Genomic DNA, 21,073 nt, shown 5'->3' on the forward strand with positions numbered 1-21,073 from the left:
TCATCTGTTGAAGGGCATCTAGGCTCTCTCCATAGTTTAGCTACGGAATGAGACATTGCTGCTATGAACATTGGGGTGCATATGGCCCTTCTTTTCACTCCATCTGTATCTTTGGGGTAAATACCCAGTAGTGCAAAGAACTTTCTCTTGACTGGAGGCTTAGATCAATACAAATCAAAGCACAACTCTAAACGAAAATCAGGCTCTGGTATAAATGTGCTTATCGGAATGCATGCCACAGGTGCTGAGTCAGAGGATCACAGATGAGACACAGCTATGTGTGCTCTACCCCCAGCAAACAGCCACACCCACACACATGCGCACCCACACAGACTCCTCTGGTGATCCTGATATCCATAATTGACAACTTTTGCTTTTGGTTTACTTTTTAAGTGCTCCTGTTTCTTTAATACTTGCTCTTAACTTTATAGAAGCATATTGAGTGATACTAGGAGAGTGAAATGAAGCATGAGAAATAATTGAGTCTTATATTCATCTGTTTTTTCTACTTCCTTTTACTTTTATAGCATTCTTATTTTTCTCATTTTTCAATAAAATCTAATGCTTCAGCCATTACAGAATTTTGTTCTGTGATTATTTTTCTTACATAAACATGATTTTTAAGTAATGCAGCTGAATGGAGGCACATTTCAAGGGATTAAAATGAGTATTTTTAAGCAACTAAAGTAAAAACATTTTTATTGATGTGCAAGTAAAACTGATGTCAAGAAAGAGAGATAAGGGGGTATTTACATTAAAATGAGGAACAGTAAGTATTCAGTTTTATACACACAAGTAAAAGACAACTCCCAAGGAAAAAATTGGTTAGTAAAATAATTTGCTGTGAATAACAAAATTCTATTTTAATTTCTCCCTTAGCCCTGAATAGTGGATATTCTGGTTATGTGAATCTGTGTTATATATTAGGGAAAAAAAATTAAAAAAAATACCGTGCTCTGGGTTCTAGATTTTATTTAAAGACAAATTCATCACAGACATTTATAATTTCTGCATCTTGAATTTTTGTTAAACGAAAGCAGGAAACAGTCTTTATAGGTTCTAGACAGGGAGCACACACCTACTTGAGTGTCTGATTAAAGAACAAAATCATGGGCTTCTCATGCTTAGGTCATTCTCTTCAAATGAACTGCTAAGGTCATTCTCTTCAAATGAACACACAGGTTCAGGAATGAAGCACAAGGAACAGAATGGGGGAAGGGAAATCTAGCCAGCCAGGCTGAGCAGCTAAATCCATTCTGAGTGTGGGGTGCTGGAAAGCACAGCCAGAACCCTTTCATACCCCAAATAAAGGAAGAATAAAGAGCATGCAAAAAGGAAGATACATTTTTTATCTGCATTTCTTATCATTCGATGCATTTTTCCTCACTCAGTGCCTATCTGTGGTGGATTTTCAAAGAAATTATTTTACTCAGAGATGCTCAAAACAGTTTGTAAAACACCATCATATTTTGAAAATAAATGATACGAATTTTTCCATCTTACTCTGCAATATAGGGTCAGAGAAGACCAAAGGACCTGTTTTAGCTAATATAAAAACCCAAATTCAAGGTGTTTGAATATCATCTCATAAAACCTACCATAGACAATTTGTGTCACTAGCATATTTGTAACTTTCCTTTTTGACTTACATATTTCCATACTAACAAATTTAAATCACCCACAGGGCAAGAAACTTCAATATTATGAAACTGCAAATCTCCTTACTGCTCTTTCTGGAACACATGGTGGCCCTACCCTGGATGTTTAGGGAGTGCATACAGACCCAGAATAAGAGTAAAGAAAAATGGTGATTGTTCTTCTCCCTGGACTGTATGATGATCACACACACACACCAACATCAAAAACCCAAATTTCCATCTTTGGCAAACACTATTCCTGCCAGCATTACTTTTGGAAATGCAAACTTATATTATGAATTTAAAATTCTCCTTACAAGTTTGTACTGAAGTGAATGTGAACAGCTATGTTTGTGTATAAATTAATTAGATAAACAATTGGACCACAGGCCCCAGTACACACAGAAGATAACCTACTCACCTTTTCCAGCAAACAGGTTAATAACTTGGCTTTGCATGACTTCCTAATTTTCTGAAACTAAAATTTCAAACAGCAGATAGATTGTATCTGGTCAATCCAGTTTCTGGTTTAGTTTCTAAAATACAGTGAGTATAGCCTGGAGCAATGGCAAAATGTCAGGATTTTGTGGGTAAATTCAAATTGTAAACATTTTAATTAGAGCCTCCAAAACTTTAATTTAAAATATTTGAGAATTCCAGGAATGGGGTTCATTTTATAGTTGGTTCCAGTTTCTTACCAGTTTTACTGTTTGGAAGATAACTGCAGAGTAGATCTAACAATGCCTGATAAACCCAAAAGTTTTCATAGATTATCTAAGAATATTTCTTCTTTTTTTTCTGCTTATCATTAATAGATACATTTTTTTCACTGAGATCAGCAAATTGATGTGTCAAATTGGCCTAAAGATGTTGAACTATACCTGAAACAAAAAAAGTCCAGAAGAGAGAGGAAGGGAACAGAGGAGCAGCACAGAAGCCAGAGCAAGTAAGATACTGAAGACCCTGGACTGCTCACCCAACCTCCACCCCTCCATCCTTCTAGATTTATAAAGCTAAACTGCTCTTTGCAGATTCCCTTGAAGCTAGGGTTCTCATGCAAATTAGGTCCATTGATTACATACTGTCTTGAGATATAAGAAAGTTTAAATGTGGTCTTCTTTCTGGTGGTTGTGTGCCACTTGTTGCCGTCTTTCAGTCAAGGTTGTGAAAATGTTAAGGTTCCCCAGCAGCAGTAAAGCATCTGCTATTCATTTTGTAGATGCAGAGAGACAGTTGTGATAGTGGGTGGAGGTTCATGCTCCAGCATGGTCTAGGACAAATGGTGATCTCAGACTTAGCAGTCTCCTTGGTAAGCCAAGAGTATAGTTCTAGAAGTATTTCCAAGAAGTTCAGCTGAAAAATTCTTCGGTCTTCCAACCACTTAATTCCCATCTTAGTTGACTGCTCAGAGTAGTTCTGTTTCCTGTACTGAACCCTGACTGATAAATGGAATGAAAGCCAGATACTTCTCAACAGAATTTTCTTGTCTTAGAACTTAGGGATTTTTCTAGGCACAACACTGAAAGGAGCTGCTAGATTAGAGCCAAGTCTCAAGTCCAAAGTCAGGTATTTACTAAATCCAAATCCAAACAGAAGTAAAGGAAAATAAAATGCTAAATTGATTGCTCAAAGGTTTCAGGGGAAAAGGAAGCATAAAAGCTCATCCATGAAGACAGTGGAAGATAATAGAAAATAAGCTGGGGGAGAAGAATCTGGGGACTGGCATTTAGCAGTTCTGCGGTCTTTACTTTTATTATATTATATTATATTTATACATTTTTTGAAGTTTATGTGGCAATTATATGGTGTGGCAGAGTTTGAACCATCTAAGGATTTTATGTTAGTAAATACAGAGGCTAAGCATGAGGGTCCTCATTCACACATCATACTAATAAGCTTGGGGTGTGTTATAGACAATACTGAGCCATTGATGGTTTTAGAACACTGGGTCCCTTTTATGCTTTGGAAAGACAACTTTCAAGCAAAGTTCAAAACAGATTAGAAACAGTATGACCTGGGAGCAGAAAGACAAATGACAAGACCAAAGAAATATTACAGGGCATACATGAAAGCACAAACTGAGGAAAGGACAAATTCAAAAGGTGTATGTGAGGTAGATTTATCAAGACAGTGACTAAGGGTACATGACAGGAAAAAATGTACTTTCTAATTTGGGCAAATGGTTAAATGTAATCCCCTTCATAAAGATATAGAATGGTACAGGGGTGCCTGGATGGCAGTGGGTTAAAGCCTCTGCATTTGGCTTAGGACATGATCCTGGCGTCCTGGGATCAAGTCCCACATTGGGCTCTCTGCTCAGCAGGGAGCCTGCTTCCCCCTCTCCCTCTGCCTGCCTCTCTGCCTACTTGTGATCTCTGTCTGTCAAATAAATGAATGAAAATCTTAAAAAAAAAAAAAGATTTAGAACGGTACAGAATTCATTGAAATAAAGAACAATTTAGGAGTCAGCCAGGTAAATAGTCAGGATTATATGACTTCAGCGCTACTTTTGTCCTTGATGAGCTGGGTGACTTTGAATCAATCCCTTAATCTTCAAGCTCTCTTGTGTGTATAATGGAGGTAATAATATCTGTCCTACACAATATATGTAGCTTATTTGAGAATAAAATGAGCTAATGTGACCGTGACATAAAAAATGAAGTTGTTTTCTGATTCTTATTATAACTTATTTGGCAAAATTAGAAAAGTCTGGTAAAAACTCCCCAAACTTGAAAAATTTAATTTAATTTGCTTCATCTATTTCGGCTAAAAGTTTGTTCCAAAATCTTACGTATTATTTTTACCTCAGACCAGTGATCTGGGCTACTTTTATATTAGAAAAGAATAACGTGCTGTGGAATGTGTTATTTTATTAAAAAAAAAACTGAATAAAGTGTACATAATTCAAAGATTTCTATGGAAATGGAGACAATTACTGTGGAAAATTGTGTTTCAGTTTATTGTGCACACACCTTTGTATAACATTAGTCAAAACTTCCCTGAACCAATTAGAAGGAAAACACTGTGAACTGTAATTTCATCATCAGGTCCATGTCCTCAGTGAGCAATGGGAACCACCAGGAGACCTGTCTTCATTTTTCAACCATTCTGACAAGCAAAAGGCAATGAACATAAGCCATTTTATGTATTGTCTTGTTACAGTAAAAAAAAGAAGTTGCAACATGTTTTTGTACTTCACATATGTTCTTCACCAAGAACACAACAAAAGAATTGTACTCGTAAATCAGTACCTGAGTTAATTTCATGTTTGACACAGAAATAAGAGCATATGAAAGGCAATCTTGTTTTATGCACATAAAAGTTGTAATTTCAAGAGAATAGAAATAGGAATTAGACAAAAACCTGTCAAATTAACTACTAACTAAGCAATTATATGGAATGTTCTTTGTTCTTCCAGTTAAGCATCTGAGATACTCTTGATTTTGGCTCAGGTCATGATCTCAGAGAGAATGAGCCTTCATATGGCGGCACCATGCTGGGCATGGAGCCTGCTTAAGGTTCTCTCTCTCCCTGTCCTTCTGTCCCTTCCAACCATGAAAGCGTCCTCTCTCTGTCTTTCAAGAAAAAAAAAAAAAAAAAAAAAAAGGAAAGCAAGAAAAACAAAACAAAAATAAAACATCATGTTCATCATGTTAAGTAAAAGAAATGAGTCATAAAAGGCCCTATAGTATATAATTTCATTTGTACAAGATATCCAGAATAGACAAATCTATAGAGACAAAAGTAGATTAGTAGCTGCCCAAGCCTGGGAGGTGAGAGGGAGGGCTGGTGATTAACTACTGGTGGATAAAAACTTCTTTGGGGATGCTGAAAGTGTTCTAAAGTTAGATTACACTGATGGTTGCACAACTCTGTATATATATTTAAAAATATAATAGTAATTGATTGATTATCCTCTTGGATATTAATAATTATCAACTACATTTCTTGGGAAAGGGGTAAGGTCATTTAATACATTCTCTTGTGTTGGGTTAATTTGTTTTAACTATTTAGCACAATATTATCCAGGAAAATGTCTGTTCAACATATGTGGCAAATCCCTTAGGTTAAAAGAAACCTTTCAGTTGATGGATTGTTAAATTATTTCTATATCACCTTAGTAATTGTCAACTGTAATTATTAAGTAGAATAATTCATAAGTACAGCTTTGTGACTCCACATTTGGAAACCAGCAACTCAAATGCAGATATGGGAACTAAGACACCTGGTTTCTATGTGTTCAATGCAGCCTACAGGAATAAAATTTAATTTAACGATCCAGTAATTCTTTAAAGATAAAAAATGAAATGGCTTTCACACTGCAGTTACCAACTTGTCAACTTTCACAGATACATCATCACACCAACCAAATTTTATTACACATACAGTGATGAGAATGCAAACAAAAATTAGTTGTCCTGTTTTCATGGGTTGAGTAATTTCACCTATGGAGATGAGACAAACCATCACTATTCAGTGTGCATAACATTGCTGATGTTGTTATTACCTCTTCAATGTAGAATAAACTTAAAAATTAGTGCAGTTATGTGCACTTTATATTATTAGAGCCCAGAATAGAACCACATTATTCATTGTATTTTCTGAAATGTTTAGGATTAGGTCCATCATCACTGGCTTGATTAATACTTTGTATTACAGAGAAATGCTTAATAGTTAAAAATGTTTAAGAAAACATATTTTTTTAAAAAATATAACGTTTTACAATTTATTTGTCAATACTACAGTTAGATTTATTAACATTAAAATGTATTTTATTCCCTGGGGCTAAAAATACATTATATGTTAATAAAAATTTAAAAAATATATATAGAAAACATATTCTTTTACCTAGCCTTTATGCAATGTATTTGCTAATCTTTATATTACTATAATACATTGATTTTGTTACACACAAGGAAATGAAGGGCAAAGATTAAAAATAAGTCTGCTTCTCTGTAAAAACATTTTAATTTTATTCTACCTTCTAATTTAAAAGAGAGAAAATGATGTTTTCTTATTAGATTAAAATTTTCTCTCTCAAATCATCTACTTTTCTTTATAATATGTAGTATATAATATATTCAATGAAATGTGCAACAAATTCATATTTAAATGTAAATCTCAATTAAACTTATTTCTAATAAAGTAAGAGTTTTTATCTTTCCCTGGGCATACTCTTTGCAGCATAGAAAAGTATATTAGAGGGGCACCTGGGTGGCTTAGTCGATTAAGTGTTTGAGTTTGGCTCAAGTCATGATCTCAGGGTCCTGGGATAAAGCCCTGCTTCAGGCTCCTGGGTCAGGGTGGAGTCTGCTTATCCCTCTCCCATGCCCTCTGCCTCTCCCCTCACTTGTGTTCTTCTTGTTTCTTTCTCAAATAAATAAATGAAACCTTAGAAAGAAAAGAAAAGTGTATTTGAGCATGGGTGCTCAAATAAGACTTAGTAGCAGGGTAAGCTTGGTAAATTATCTCTGTCCTCTGCAAAATGGGGATTTCGTTCCTTTCATGCAGTCCTACAGTGAGGATTAAATGAGTTGTTAACATGTCAGGGGCTCAGAACAGTGCCTGGTACATACCATGTGTCCAACAAACATTAACTGTTACAGTCTTATTTTTCCACTCTTTGTTTTTCTAAGTGCGCAAATCCATATACATTTACATGTACATGTTTCCTCCCCAAAAGAATATGTTTTGACACACAGCTCCTCTGCACTGTTCACTGGGAAGGCTCATTGGAACCTACATTCAAATGGCCACTAAATTACTAGAAGTGCTCCCACAGCCTACGATATAAGACTACTGTAGCATATTAAGGTTGAATAAATTATACAAAAATATGTAGTTTAATTCCACAACCTAGGGCAAGTACAATCTTTAGTATTAGTTAAAGTGGATATCTCTCAGTTCCTGAAGATGATTTTACTTACTTATTACACCAAATAGATGATATGTCTTTAAAAGTAAACAGAACACAGAAGTTTAATTTTTCCACGATAAATGTTTACATAGAGTCCTAGAATGCCCCTTTCTCCTCTCTCCTTTCCATCATCCCCTTTATATCACTGACTCTTAGGGGTTTTTTGGGGAACACTCTTACCTCCACAGATAGGTTAGGTACCCATCTAAGGGCTCCTCTAACACCTGTTGTGTATGTCCTATTCTACTCTTGACCTATTCATTTAATTGTTTTCTTCAATAGGTTCTTGAGTTTAAGCACCCTGTCTTTTTTACCTCCAGTAATATTTATTGCATAGTATACTGCTTGGTACATAGCTGACTCTCAATAGAGACTAGTTAAATGAATAATTGAAGAGACCTTCTAAACCAAGTGAACAGTTCTGAACCACTAATTTCCTCTGTGAATCATTTACCTTTGTTTTGTTCCACAATAACAGACAGCTTTGGAGCCCCAAACTATAGCTCAACAATCCACAACCTTGATACCAATGAATTCATTCATTAGGTAGTGCAGTGGATTAATGGTGGATTAGAGGAGAAATTACTTGGGGCGCTGGGTGGCTCAGGCAGTTGAGCACCCAACTCTTGATTTCATCTCAGGTCATGATCTCAGGGTCCTGAGATCAAACCCTGTGTCCTTGGGCGCAACATTCAGCATGGAGTCTGCTTGGAATTCTCTCCATCTCCCTCTGCACCTCCCCCAGCTTACACACACTCTCTCTCTCCTAATAAGTAAATAAATCTTCCTAAAAAAGAGAGAAGTTGTTCTAGGATAAGAATTGTCATGTTATGTCAGGTAACTTCCTGCCAAATATTTATATGAATAAAATATTCTCTACAAAGTAGCACAAAAGACTGGAGACATGTAGAACCTCAGAATCCTGCTCTGTCACTCTTCCTATCTTTCTCAACCTTAATTTCTCTGTGTAATAAGAACAGCAAAACCTACCTTCAGAGTTACCATGAAGTTTTAGATACATCTAAACTCTTGAGCATAGAAAACGCATTAAAAACTACTATATTATTAATTATTGTGTTTTGAGATAAAAATTTACCTAAGACCTCTACCTTACTTGTCTTTTGAATAAGACTGCATAAGACTGCTTCACAGAAATAGTCTGGATTCCTCAGTCCTACTCTGACTTGTTCCATTTATTTCCAGGTGCAATTTTTATTCTGAGGCAAAACCCAGCTGACTTGACAAATATCAAGTCAATTTATCCTCCCTACCCCAGTCTAGAAAGCACAACACTCCCACAAGAGCAAGGTCAGAGAAGAAATCTTTTCCATCTGCGTCATTTGTGAGTGGAGAAAAGCAGTTTGCCGCAATTCCACATATACACAAGAGGCCTTTCCTATTTGGGTATACACAACTCCACTCACTAGTCATCAAAATGAAATGAAAATATTTGAAAATCAATGTGTTCTAAATACTATACTGATCATAGAATTCAATGACTATTGAAGATTCAACTTCTTTCTGAGGAGCTCACAATTTAATTTATATCTAAATTAAACAGACAGACGTGACAGATTTTGATAACAAGCAGCTGTGAACATGATCTCATGATTTACTCCTTAGAGGAAAAGATCTCTTCATATAAGGAGCATTTTTAGATCAATTATTACTATTGTGAATAATCATGTTTTGACACTGTTCAGTAACTATACAATTAAAGTTAATACATCACTTTAAGCTGCACAGTGAATGTAATTTTTCTTCCTAGTGTGATGTTTGAAGCACCAATCTCCCCCTTTGCATTCTTCAATTCAATCTGTTTCCATAACAACCACTGGGATATATTTTTAATGATTTTACTTTCTTACAAAAATCAAAGCTCTTGAAAGGCATAATGCCTTTCATTTAATTTCCCTCATTTGCATTTTATAGTTATTCTAATAAAATTTTAGATTTCATTCACTATTGCCTTTGGCAGTATTTTAGTAAAGGCTTTGTAGTAGCAATTAAAAACAATAAGTGATAAATGATCAAATAAGAAAGAATTAAAAGGGAAATGAAAATGAGGTTAAAAAAACTCTACAAATTCTATCTTCCCTGACATAATCTATTTTCCGAATGCATAAAGACCACTGCACAATGAACAACTGTCCCATTTGCTCAGAGAAGTAAGGTGAGCCTGTTGAAAATAAGTCTGTGGGTTTAATGGGAAATTTAATATAATCAAGCTCCTCTTTCTATTTCCCTTTTATTTGGTTTCTAAGAGAGGTAATGTTTGTGGGACAATACCAGTCCATTTTCCATAGGCAGATGCATGATTTCCTTCTGTCTGATAAAATTAAAAGTGAATGATGGGCACAGTTGGGAAGAAACTGAGAACAATGATTCTGGCAAATATTAATTGTAAGTGTGATATTTTAATTAAGGACAAATTTACATTTTACTGCCTATTGCGTTGAACAAAATACCTCCAATACCAAAATTCTTACTGAAGGCAGAATCTTATTTCAGTAGAATGTACTTTTTACAATCATGATTTTAGTTTCCAAAGCTTGAACTTATGTATTTTGGTCATAGAAACTATCTCAGAATTGTTTGATCTTTAAGATGGGTTCTTCCATATCTCTAGGAATATGGCATTCCTAATAAAAAGAAGGGATTTAATATATGAGATTTTACACTTAATAGAGCTTTATAAACAAACAAAACTCACTTTCATTTAGTTCATGCTCTGTGCTCAAGCTGTTTATCCATTCCACAAATTTAATTAAGTTCCTGTTATGTTTCAAACACCTGGGATATAGAGTTAAATAAGACATATCTTCCCTTTTTCATCTTACATTCAGGTGAAGAGAAACAGAAAATAAACCGACACACATTCATATTTATATAAATATTTTCAGATAAAGATGAGTCTGAGAAAAAAAGCAACACAGAATTGGCATAGAGTGAATGTGTGTGGCATAACTGGGTGCAATATCAGCAGCAACGCTAATCAGCATTGTTAGGATAGACACACCAGGTCCTGAATGAAGAAACTATCCTTGGAGATATCTAGAAAAAAAAAATTGGGGGTATATAATCTAGATCACATATACGGCCCTCATATGCATTTCCATAACATAATAAACATCACCATCATAATTACTAATTTATGAAGCAGATTACCTTCCTCCTCAGTTTGATATGCTAGTATCTGTGCTGACATCAATGGTTAACTTGAATCAAGTTTTATAGTCAATAATCAAAAGGATGTAATTCTTCACTCCAATTTGGTGATTAAATATTGTATATTAGATTCAGTACAACATACTCTAATCACTTTAACCAACTCCACCGCTGAATCTTATGAATAGAAGGCATTTTGTTGATTTTAACACAAAGGACCTTAACCTACTAGACTTGGATGTGGGGGTTAGGCATAGCAAATAATATCCACTCCACCTCATTTTTATGTTTTGGCTTAGAATAAGGAAAAAAATGTTATATTCATCTCTCTATAGCAAAAGCTCTACCTGACTTATTACCTTTATTTTCATCAAATTTTTCTCTTTTGTGATATTATTGCTTATTTAAATTGTGAGATCATTGTAATTAATTATCACCAATTATTATTATCAACAATTAATTATTATTAACAAATCATAATTAATATTATTATCATTAATTATTATTATTATTATTAATTATTATGAATCATACAAATTATATGCATTTATTTATTTTCTATTTGATATCCAGGGGATGTCAGTATTCACCAAATGATAAAGAATGGAATTCTAAATGAAAAAGTCTTAAGTTCAGGTACTGATTTTTTTCTATATTACACAAATATCCAAGTGGGCTAGTTTAATATAAAACCAAGGAAACAATAGTAGAGCCTCTGAGCAATAAGAATAACAAAAAATGTGAAAATGATATGATTCTTCAATTAAAACATACATTCTATTTACATGTTTTTAAAAGTAAAAATAAAAGTGCTTCATTTTCATTTCTGATTTTTCATAAACTTAATAAGTATGGAAATTTAACCTTCAACAAAACTGTCCTATTTTGGAAATAAAAGATTATGACACAATGAAACATGAATCTTTTTAACTGCATGTTTTATTAATAAATACTTACTGAAATTGTGCAAGGATTTACGTTGTCCAGGAGCTGCAAATTTTCTTCTTTAAATGGGTATTTTTAATTAATTAATTATACTTATTTTTAAAATTTAAATTCAATTAGCCAAAATATAGTACATCATTAGTTTTTGATATAGTGTTCAAAAATTCATTAGTTGCATAGGTCTTATTTTTAGAGAGCTTTATAGCAAACTGGAAAAATCTTAAGATTTAAAATCAGACTTACTATTTCTGAGACAAATTATTTAACCTTTCTGAGTTAGGATATTTTCTCTTGAATAATGTATACAATAGTATCAATTTCTCATAATGGGTGTAGTATATAAATAACCGAGAAATTAGAAGATCTGTGGCCTTATGATTTGAAGTGAATTACCCAAAACTCTTAAGAACATCTCCATATCATTACCTATTTGAATAATTAAATTTGTATTGTGTTCATCTCAGTATGGTTGTAAGCTATAATGAAACAATGGACATAAAGACTGCTTTGAAAATTATACAGCTTTATAAATATATCACACACAGATGTATAAATCCTTGAAAGCTTTCTTATCTAGTCTTCCCTCTTCAGTCTATTCTAGAGTTGCAAGTACCTCATCCTGGAAAATGTACATACAAGGTTGAAAAATGTGCCCTGAGTTGACAAATACATGGTTGGAAGTGGCAAATCACCTTATCAAATACATCAAGTGACACTTTGTTCTTTTTCTCTACTTAATGATAATCTACTTACAGCCTCAAAGACTCATCACTGATTACAGAAAAGTAATTTTCTCTGGAGTCATTGCTGACTACCTAAAAAATGACACTTTTAATCTCCTTATTTTGTCTTCCATTGATATTTTCAACTCATAAAATTCTTCCTCTTTTTATTTCTGATTATTATGATCTCCATTACTCTCATTTTAAATTTAATATTGAAACTCTGATTTGATTCAGGATATTGCTTAAGGGTACAGTCAGTATAGGGCACTTTGCTTTTATTTTTAACATGTAAACTGTGTTACATTAAATTTAAAAGAGAAATTTCTTCCCTAGCTGTCATAGAAGAGCTCTCCCACCCCTATGGTGCAGCTGTGAATGTAGTTTCTTAATAAGCATAATCTCTCAAACCTCAAATTCAGTTTAAAACATTTACACTAAATTAATATTTTCTGAATTTAAAAAGCAGGTAATCTCAATTGCTTTATAGATTTAAAAACAAAACAACATAACAACAACAAAAACCTATTCTGGGGCAACTAGGTGGCAAAGTTGGTTAAGCATCTGCCTTCAGTTCAGGTCATGATCTCTGGATCTTGGAATGGAGTCCCCTGTAGGTTTCCTGCCCTGCAGGAAGTGTGCTTCTCCCTCTTCCTCTCCCTTTGTCCCTCCTCCTAGCTCCTGCACTTTCTCTCTCTCTCTGTCTTTCTCTCTCATAAATAAATAAAATCTAAAAAAACACAGTTCTTTTCAATTATGTCAGTTATTGATGGTATAGTGGTGAAAATGGCTGTAAAAATGGCCGTACTTATAGGTCACTAAGTGCAGAGCAGAGAATAATCTAACCGTCACATATAACCATAAGATTATAAAGAGAAGGCCCTATTTGTCTTTATGCCACACTCTCCTGTATTATTCTCTCATTCACAATCTTTGTGTTTAGCTAAATGCATACAATCCAAATAGTGACTATTCTCCCCCAACTTGAGGAGACATGACAGAGTGGTCCTCCAGATTTAGACTGTTTGGATTGCTGGAATCCCAGCCTCATCAACATTACCTGGGTCACTCTGGGCAGGTTTTTAAATTTCTCTATGCCTCAGTTTCTGTATCTAACTTATCCAGTTTCCTTTCCAAAATAGGGATAATGGTTATTCCTACTTCACTGAACTCTTGTGGGTATTAAAAATGAGAATATGTGTTAAATATTTAGAAAACTCCCAGCACTTTCTAATCAGCCATCTCCCTTCTCCTCCTCCTCCTCATCACCACCATCATCTTTAGATGGGATATGATCTGTACCAGAAAGCCTCAAATGCTCAGGATGACAGCAGAGGAGTAATAATAAAATATGTGCATACAAAATGGAAATATAGGACAAAACTGCTACCTCTCAAAGGAATGCATTTGTGGTGGAAGCTTGTTGAGTGCTCTCAATTTCCTTATTTCAGTCATACAAGACTATATTTCCCATCCTTTTGACAGATACACTGGAATATGTCATTGATTTCCAGCCAAGGGCATCAAGTGATATGCATCACTTCCAGGCTTAACCAGATATCTCCATGGTCACCCACTCATTCTTTTCCATATGTTATCTGATACACTCAGATGTCCTTTGTTTAAGACAGTAGTCCCAAGAGATGGAAGGAGTAGGGATCCTGCCATTCATTGTTGGAGAGTCAAATGACCTTTATCAGAGTGAGTCATGAGCAAAAGCAAAGCTCAATTATGCTAAGCCATTGAAATTTCTGATTTGTTAAATTTCATTGATTGTTAAAGCTTCTCTTCTTAATTTTTTATACTGATTACTAATTACTAAGATAATAGTACTCAACTCTAAATCAGGTCTTGCATAATCTACTTCAAGATGCTAGAATCAGATTGCTCCTTTGACATTTACCTCTTGGCCAGCTTCTGCCAATACTAGTGCTAATGGAGACTAGACGACAGGGAGAGAGAAAGGATTTGTTTCTTCTTACTTATCCTGTTTCTGCTAGTGTCATCCTAGCAATGATTTTGTAAGTAAGTAGTGGAAAGTGGATCCAAGTTTCTTATTGCACCATTTTATTGCACCATCTAACTACTCTTGCTTTTTTGTTAGATTTTTATTTATTATTTATTTGAAAGACAGAGATCACAAGTGGGCAGAGAGGCAGGTAGAGAGAGAGGAAGGGAAGCTGAGTAGAGAGCACGATGCGGGTCTTGATCTCAGGACCCTGGGATCATAACGTAAGCCGAAGGCAGAGGTTTAACTCAGTGAGCCACCCAGGTGCCCCCATCTAACTATTCTTATTGCACCATCTTCTTTTCCTTCCACTTGAATATTTAAGGATTGAGAAGAGCCTCTCCTTTAGATTCCAGGTCCAAGATCCTCAGTGTCCCTTCCCTGAAATCAAGTCTCCTACATCAGCTGAGAAGCCTCCTTTCTCAAAGTCTAAGGTGCAACCTGAGGGGCTCCTCTTTCAGCCTTTTAGGTTCAAATAACTCCTTCCTCCTCCCAGTGGTCTCTCTCTGGAGGATTGTTACTTCTTGCAGTTACTAAGTACATACACTTTTCAGTCCTTCAAGAGCTGATTAAATAAATATTCATATTACATTCTGTGCTAGAATTACTATTTCCTGTTTACCTTCTTCTACCCCAACTTTTTTAACAACCTAAATATAGAAAATGGTAGCCAAAGCCTGTGCTACCATCACGAAAATCTAAAGTATATGGTGTTTGCTGAGTGGTTGGGCAGTGGGTGGCAAAGAAACCAATTTCAAAAATAGAAAGCCATCTATTTGATGTCCTGGCAAAACTCTTGGCAAAACTACAGTTTGAATTAACTTGAGAGGCAGGCAGTAGGCCTGCTGGGCTGGAAACACTCAAAATAGATGGAAAAACAAAACTTAGTAATGTATATTATCAATTATTGGCCACATTCAGCAAAGTGTTAAAAGAAGCTCAGGAACTAGTATAAAAGCAGATCTGAGTGGGAACAGAAAGACTATAGAAGTTTAAGGGTTTATTGGACAAAATGTCTGGCTTCTTCTTAACCCCAAATGATGGGATATGACTTTAACGCCAAGTGTTGAGTAACAAAGATACAGTAAAAATGTACATTTGTATAAAAGCATATATTTTATATAAAGTGTATAAAGTGACTCAAGGCACTTATGAGATTTAGAGCTGACACTGAGCAAAACTTTTCAGTTAAACAAAATATCTCTTTACAAAGATTGGGTTAAGGCTGTGGTCCTCCAGAGTAATTTTCAAGATAATATCATCTTAAGAAAGAGGCATGAGAGAAGAGAAAGTCAAGGGCTTCCCAGAAAGAACTTTCTTAAGCACATGGACTATGAGGAAGCAAATCAATCAGAATCCTATGAAGATATCTGAAAATTGTGTATTCAAAGACCATGATGCTAAAAATACAAACCTTGAAATATTTAAGACTTAAAACAACTCTTGATCCCACAATTTTTTCAAAATAGGAAAAAAATATTTTAAGGGTATACAACCTTCATTAGGCACAAGGAGGATAAAAGAAAATGAACTTTCCAGAGAGATATTGAGAGGCCAGAGAGAACCACTAACAAAGATCTCTCCAGGGAGCAGGGTCAGAGCCTATTCAAAGATCCTTCCTGTTTAGTAGGATTTCACCTCTGATTTCCATGTGTATCTGATTCTTTTTCCAAGCATGAATATTATTGTGGTTTCCCTTGTCCTACTCCTCTTCTATATATTGCGTACATATGGATGTTGAGAGCTGGTTGCAAAATGCGGATAATCTATTCATAGGTGATTTGCTATCACCATCATTTGATGAGGACCATAAATAACCAGTGCTCATGGACTTGAACTGAATCCAGTGATGGAAATAATTTTGTTATTTCTCTTGTAATAATCCTTTTTCATGAGGGAGTGGAAACATTACCTAAATATTTGGCAACCAGAAGGGAGGTCTACAGCAGAGAGGGACTGGGTGCTCTCTAATTCCATATGCTCTTCTTGGTTATATGGCTTACTAACATTTACCAGCCTCCCTTGCAGTTCAGATGGGGCCATGCAACTAAGTTTTGTCAACAGAAGGATATGCACACATTCAAGGCCGCTTCAATATGTACAATGGCTCCCACAGTCTTTTCCTTTCCCTCAGGGACCTAAGAAGCCATGTCCTTAAGAAGGCAGCATTAAAAGATGAAAAGAGTATGTATCTTTGAGTCATCATTTGACAGTGAAGGAGAACTGATTAAGACACTAGGCTATGATATAAGAAAGGCATATTTCATTTTTCCTATGTTGAGAAACAGATGTTGAAATTATGTTTCAATGACTAGAGGCTATCCACCTAGTATGGCATTGGATTTTAAAATATCAATTACTGGATTTATTAGATTGGTAACTTGATGAGTTTTCCTTAACCTAAAAGTATCTGATGAGAAGAAAATGTCATCAAGAAAGTGAGGCAACATGGTGTAGTAAAATAAAACTTTACCTTGAGAAACCTGGCTTCTAGCAATATTTTTATCATTTACTAGTTAAGTGACATGGGGAAAGTCAATTAATTTCTCTGGGCCATAGTTCACATCTGGAAAATTAAGCTAATATTAGGTTACCCAATTATAGGAGAAAGCCAGGCCAAATGTTTACTTAAGAATTTTTATGGTTTTGATCTAGTTCTATGAAATAGAAATTAAGCACTAAAGTCATCCTAATAAAAGCATGGAAGTAATTCTTTTTATCTTAAAATTTTTACCCTTTGTATGATACCTGACAAAGCTTTAAGTATAAACATTGTGTAACATATTTTTTAAATGGTGTTAACTCATGTCATGCAATTTTATTGAAAATAATAATTTACAAAATATCATGTTAGAGTGAGATAAAGCAATGCATATGATAATTCCAAAAAATGTATTCATCAGAACTTTGACTATTTCATGACATTACACACATTTCTACATACCATCAGCCCTCTCTTCACAATCTAAGATGATAGAATTTAAGGAAGATCTCACTTCTATCTTGTCAACTGAATGCCTACTCCTTCAGGTGGTTTCTCTTGATATTCACTCAGTACTGTTTACTTGAGATCATTATTTCTATTTAAAATAGTAGAACTTATCAGGGAGATCATATGATAGTTATCTTTCTCTGCTTGACTTATTTAAAAAAAAATAGTAGAACTTAGCAAATAATTCTAGAGTAAAAATTAAACCTAAAATCATTGCTTATATCTAATTATATGTTCATCAACTAATAAATCAGGCTAATGGAAACACTTGTGTTCATATAAAATGGCAAAACAATAATTAAAATATATCTAACATGTCAATTTAAAACTTACAGACTGAATGGAATTTTTCTTCTTTAAATCAAAATGAAGAATGTTGTAGCCAAATCTAAACAAAATGCATAAAACCCCTTTTGCTAATGAGTTCTCTCTTCCTAATCACTGGGAAACAATGGCTAGCTGCAGCTGGCTATTTAAGTTAAGCAGAAAACAAAATATGGAAGAGTGTATTATTGATTTGGTCTTCAAATTATTTTTGTCATTACTTAATTCACAAAGTTGTATAAAATTATAATTTTGATACTCTTTTCAGAGATTTTTAGAATATATATATAGGAAAACACAGAAGGCTTGATTCTGATTTTTCATTAATTCTGGATAACTCTACTCATTTTTCTCCACTGATTTCATTACACAAATGTAGATTACAAGATATGAACTTTAAGTAACTCTTTAAGGTTACTAATATAATGGAGGGGCAAGACTCAAAGAAATACAAAGAAAAAGAAACTGTTGTTTTAGCTGAATTAAGCTCTAATAGTATATGACATTAGACATTTTATTAATATAAATTATCTATATGAACAATATAATGCAAATGTAAATATTACTGTAAACAAGAATAATGTTTACATAAAAGTTATCCCTTTCCACATTTCTTAGCATTCCATTTACATACAAGCCATTTTGAAGAAAAATAACTTTTCACTCACCAATGTGGAGGTTTGTGAGGCATCAGCCAAATCCCCTGAGATCTCAGGCGTTCGCGTGTTGTTTGGAATTCTGTGAGGGTTACGGGCTATCGCTTCACACCAGCCCAGCATTTTCTCCTTCCTCTTATCCCTTTTCAATTTCTGAAATTCTGAAAATAATTTACATTCCCTGAAACAGGTCACTTATTTTGGTTGTCTGTTTTTGGAAAATGTACATAATTGAAATTAAATAAGCAATTTAATGACATACCAATGGAGACATTTTAATTTAGTCAGAAGTTATGGGGAAGAAAAGAATATGCTGATTTTTAATACCATAGTAGGAAATTAAAACAGTACATATCTATTCAAAGAGCCTAACATCTTTTATACATCAATCTGTGAAACTTCTAGACTGTTGGAATTCCTTGAATCAGGTTCTAAGTGTTATTTTCAAGAATCACGTTATAACATGAATTCTTACCTTGGGAGCTAAAAACAATTCCATTTTCTGATATATCTACATATTCCAATGACATATAAAATTAAGCAGAGCTTTTCAGATGAAAGGTCTACAGATGCAAAATAAATTGAACACCAGTCAGTGATAAAGATTATTCATTCTAGCAGTGGCATGATTATCTCCCTCATAAAGTTCTGCCAACTGAAGAAGGAGAAATTTTAGTGCAAGCATGGTAAGGGTAATATATGACGTACATCACCCCATCACCAGTACATTTTATTCATATAAAAAATTTCCCTACTATATCCTGAGTAAAAGTATTCTACAACTCTTCCTAGCTTTCCAGAATTTTCCATTGGGGAAGTTTTTGTTTTTGTTTTTCATCTCTGAAAAAGTATTATCAACAATGACTTTTTAGTATAATGGAGAAAACATTGTTTCCCTTGTAAACTTTTACAGCCTACTTTTCCACTCCACCACCCTCAGTAATTAGAAATAGTTTATTGCAGGTCTTTAGTTAAATGCATTACACTGTCAATTAAATATCAAAAATAATGTGGAGTAATTATTTTTCACAGCATCCAAAGCAATTAGCAATCTGGTGGTTTATAACATTTCAGTGATTCAAAATAGCACATTTCATAGCACTAAGAAAAGTAACATAAAGAAAGGTTGCACTAACAGATTGATGAGTTATTACTCTAAATGACAAAATACTCAAGTTAAATGGATCTGAATAATGTAAATAGGGAAATTATAAAACACACACACACACACACACACACACAACTTAGGGTGGGCAGTTCAAGATGGCAACATAGGAAGACTCTAAACTTACCTCCTCCCACCAAATCTACAGTTACACATAGAAAATTCTCTCTGAAAAAACAAATGTGAAGACGAGCTGAAACAGCTCCTCCACAACAAGGGATAAAACAGATACACTGAAATGGGTAGGAGATGCAGAGACATGGTCTTGCCAAAAACCCTGCCCCCAATGTGGACACCCACAAGTGGAAGGGGTCTCACAAATAAAAAGCATATTCCTGAGAAGCAAAGGGCACAAGCCCCGTATCAGGGACTCCAACCCTTAGGACTTTCACCAGAGATACAACCCCCCAAAGTCTGGTTTGAAAACCAAAGTCTTATATCCAGGAGACCCAAAGGGCCATAGGAAACTGAGATTTCTAACTTAAAGTGTTTGCACAGTTTCATTTGCCCTGGGACCCAACACGAAAGCAATAGTTTGAAAAATGGTTAACAATATATGAAGAAGATTTACTGCCTATTCTTAAAGCATCTCTGGAGGGTCAGAGGCCTATTGGAACGCTCTCCAGAAACAAAGGGGTTAGTGGGTGTAATTTTTGCACTCTCCCTCTACCTTGTCATCACTGACTGCACTGATCCTCAACCCTGACTTGCTAAAACCAGCAGGTGGGCATGCCCCAGCCTGGTGCTTCTTCATAGCCCTGCCCTGCTAAAACCCAAAGGGCAGACTCCCTTATTCTCCATTAAAGGCAACAGGTGCAGGTAGTCCTTTCAGAGCCTGTCACTTGAACACCTGGTTCTGGTGGCCATGGAAGCTTACATTTCTGGTCTCCATGGAACTGAAACAATCAAAGAGAGTTCCGTGAGGGCTCTAACCCCAAGGCACTGAAATACCTGCCATCTTTCTGTGACCACTTCTTTAAGACAGAGAGAGATAGCTGTTTTGTCTAATACACAGAAATAGAGAGAGCCAAGCAAAGTGAGGAAACAGAAGAATAAGTTCCAAATGAAAGAAGAAAATAAAACCACAGAAAAAAAAGTTAATGAAATGGAGATAAATAATTTCCTTAAAAAAAACTTCAAAGTAATGGTCATAAACATACTTACTAATCTCAGAAGAAGAATGATGAAAGGAACAAGAAATCCAACAAAGATTATATATATATATATATATATATATATATATATATGTATGTATATATATATATATATATACCAAGCAGAAGATACAGATCTGAAGAATAAAATAACTGAACTGAAAAATACACGAGAGTGGTTCAACAGCAGACCACTTGATGCAGAAGAAAAGATCAGTGGCCTGGAAGACAAAGGCAATAGAACTCACCCAAACACAGCACAAAAAGAACAAAAAAGTTCAAAAAGTGAAAACAGCTTAAAGGGTCTATACCAGGTGTCTTAAAAAACGTTAAGAAGAACGAGATCTGCACTACAGGGCTTATAGAAAACAATTAAAAAATACTT

General features: G+C 34.7%; 1 protein-coding gene across 2 annotated transcripts in view; it reads right to left on the reverse strand.

Moving 5' to 3' along the window:
* Positions 1-20,389, reverse strand: part of MARCHF1 (membrane associated ring-CH-type finger 1) — a 318,555-nt gene extending 298,166 nt beyond the window's left edge. For both annotated transcript variants that reach the window (XM_045068436.1, XM_004775535.3), the window contains exons 1-3: positions 20,205-20,389; positions 19,662-19,702; positions 18,382-18,530 (exon numbers count right to left, since the gene is read on the reverse strand). In XM_045068436.1, the coding sequence (XP_044924371.1) occupies positions 18,382-18,530; positions 19,662-19,702; positions 20,205-20,212 (198 nt within the window). In that variant the 5' untranslated portion in view covers positions 20,213-20,389. The remainder of the gene's footprint in view (positions 1-18,381; positions 18,531-19,661; positions 19,703-20,204) is intronic.
* Between the last annotated feature and the right edge of the window lie 684 nt (positions 20,390-21,073).

The sequence above is a fragment of the Mustela putorius genome, unplaced genomic scaffold (genome assembly GCF_011764305.1).
Source record: "Mustela putorius furo isolate JIRA1106 unplaced genomic scaffold, ASM1176430v1.1 tig00003907_pilon_pilon_pilon:0A:0A:0A:0A, whole genome shotgun sequence".
Classification (NCBI taxonomy): Eukaryota; Metazoa; Chordata; class Mammalia; order Carnivora; family Mustelidae; genus Mustela; species Mustela putorius.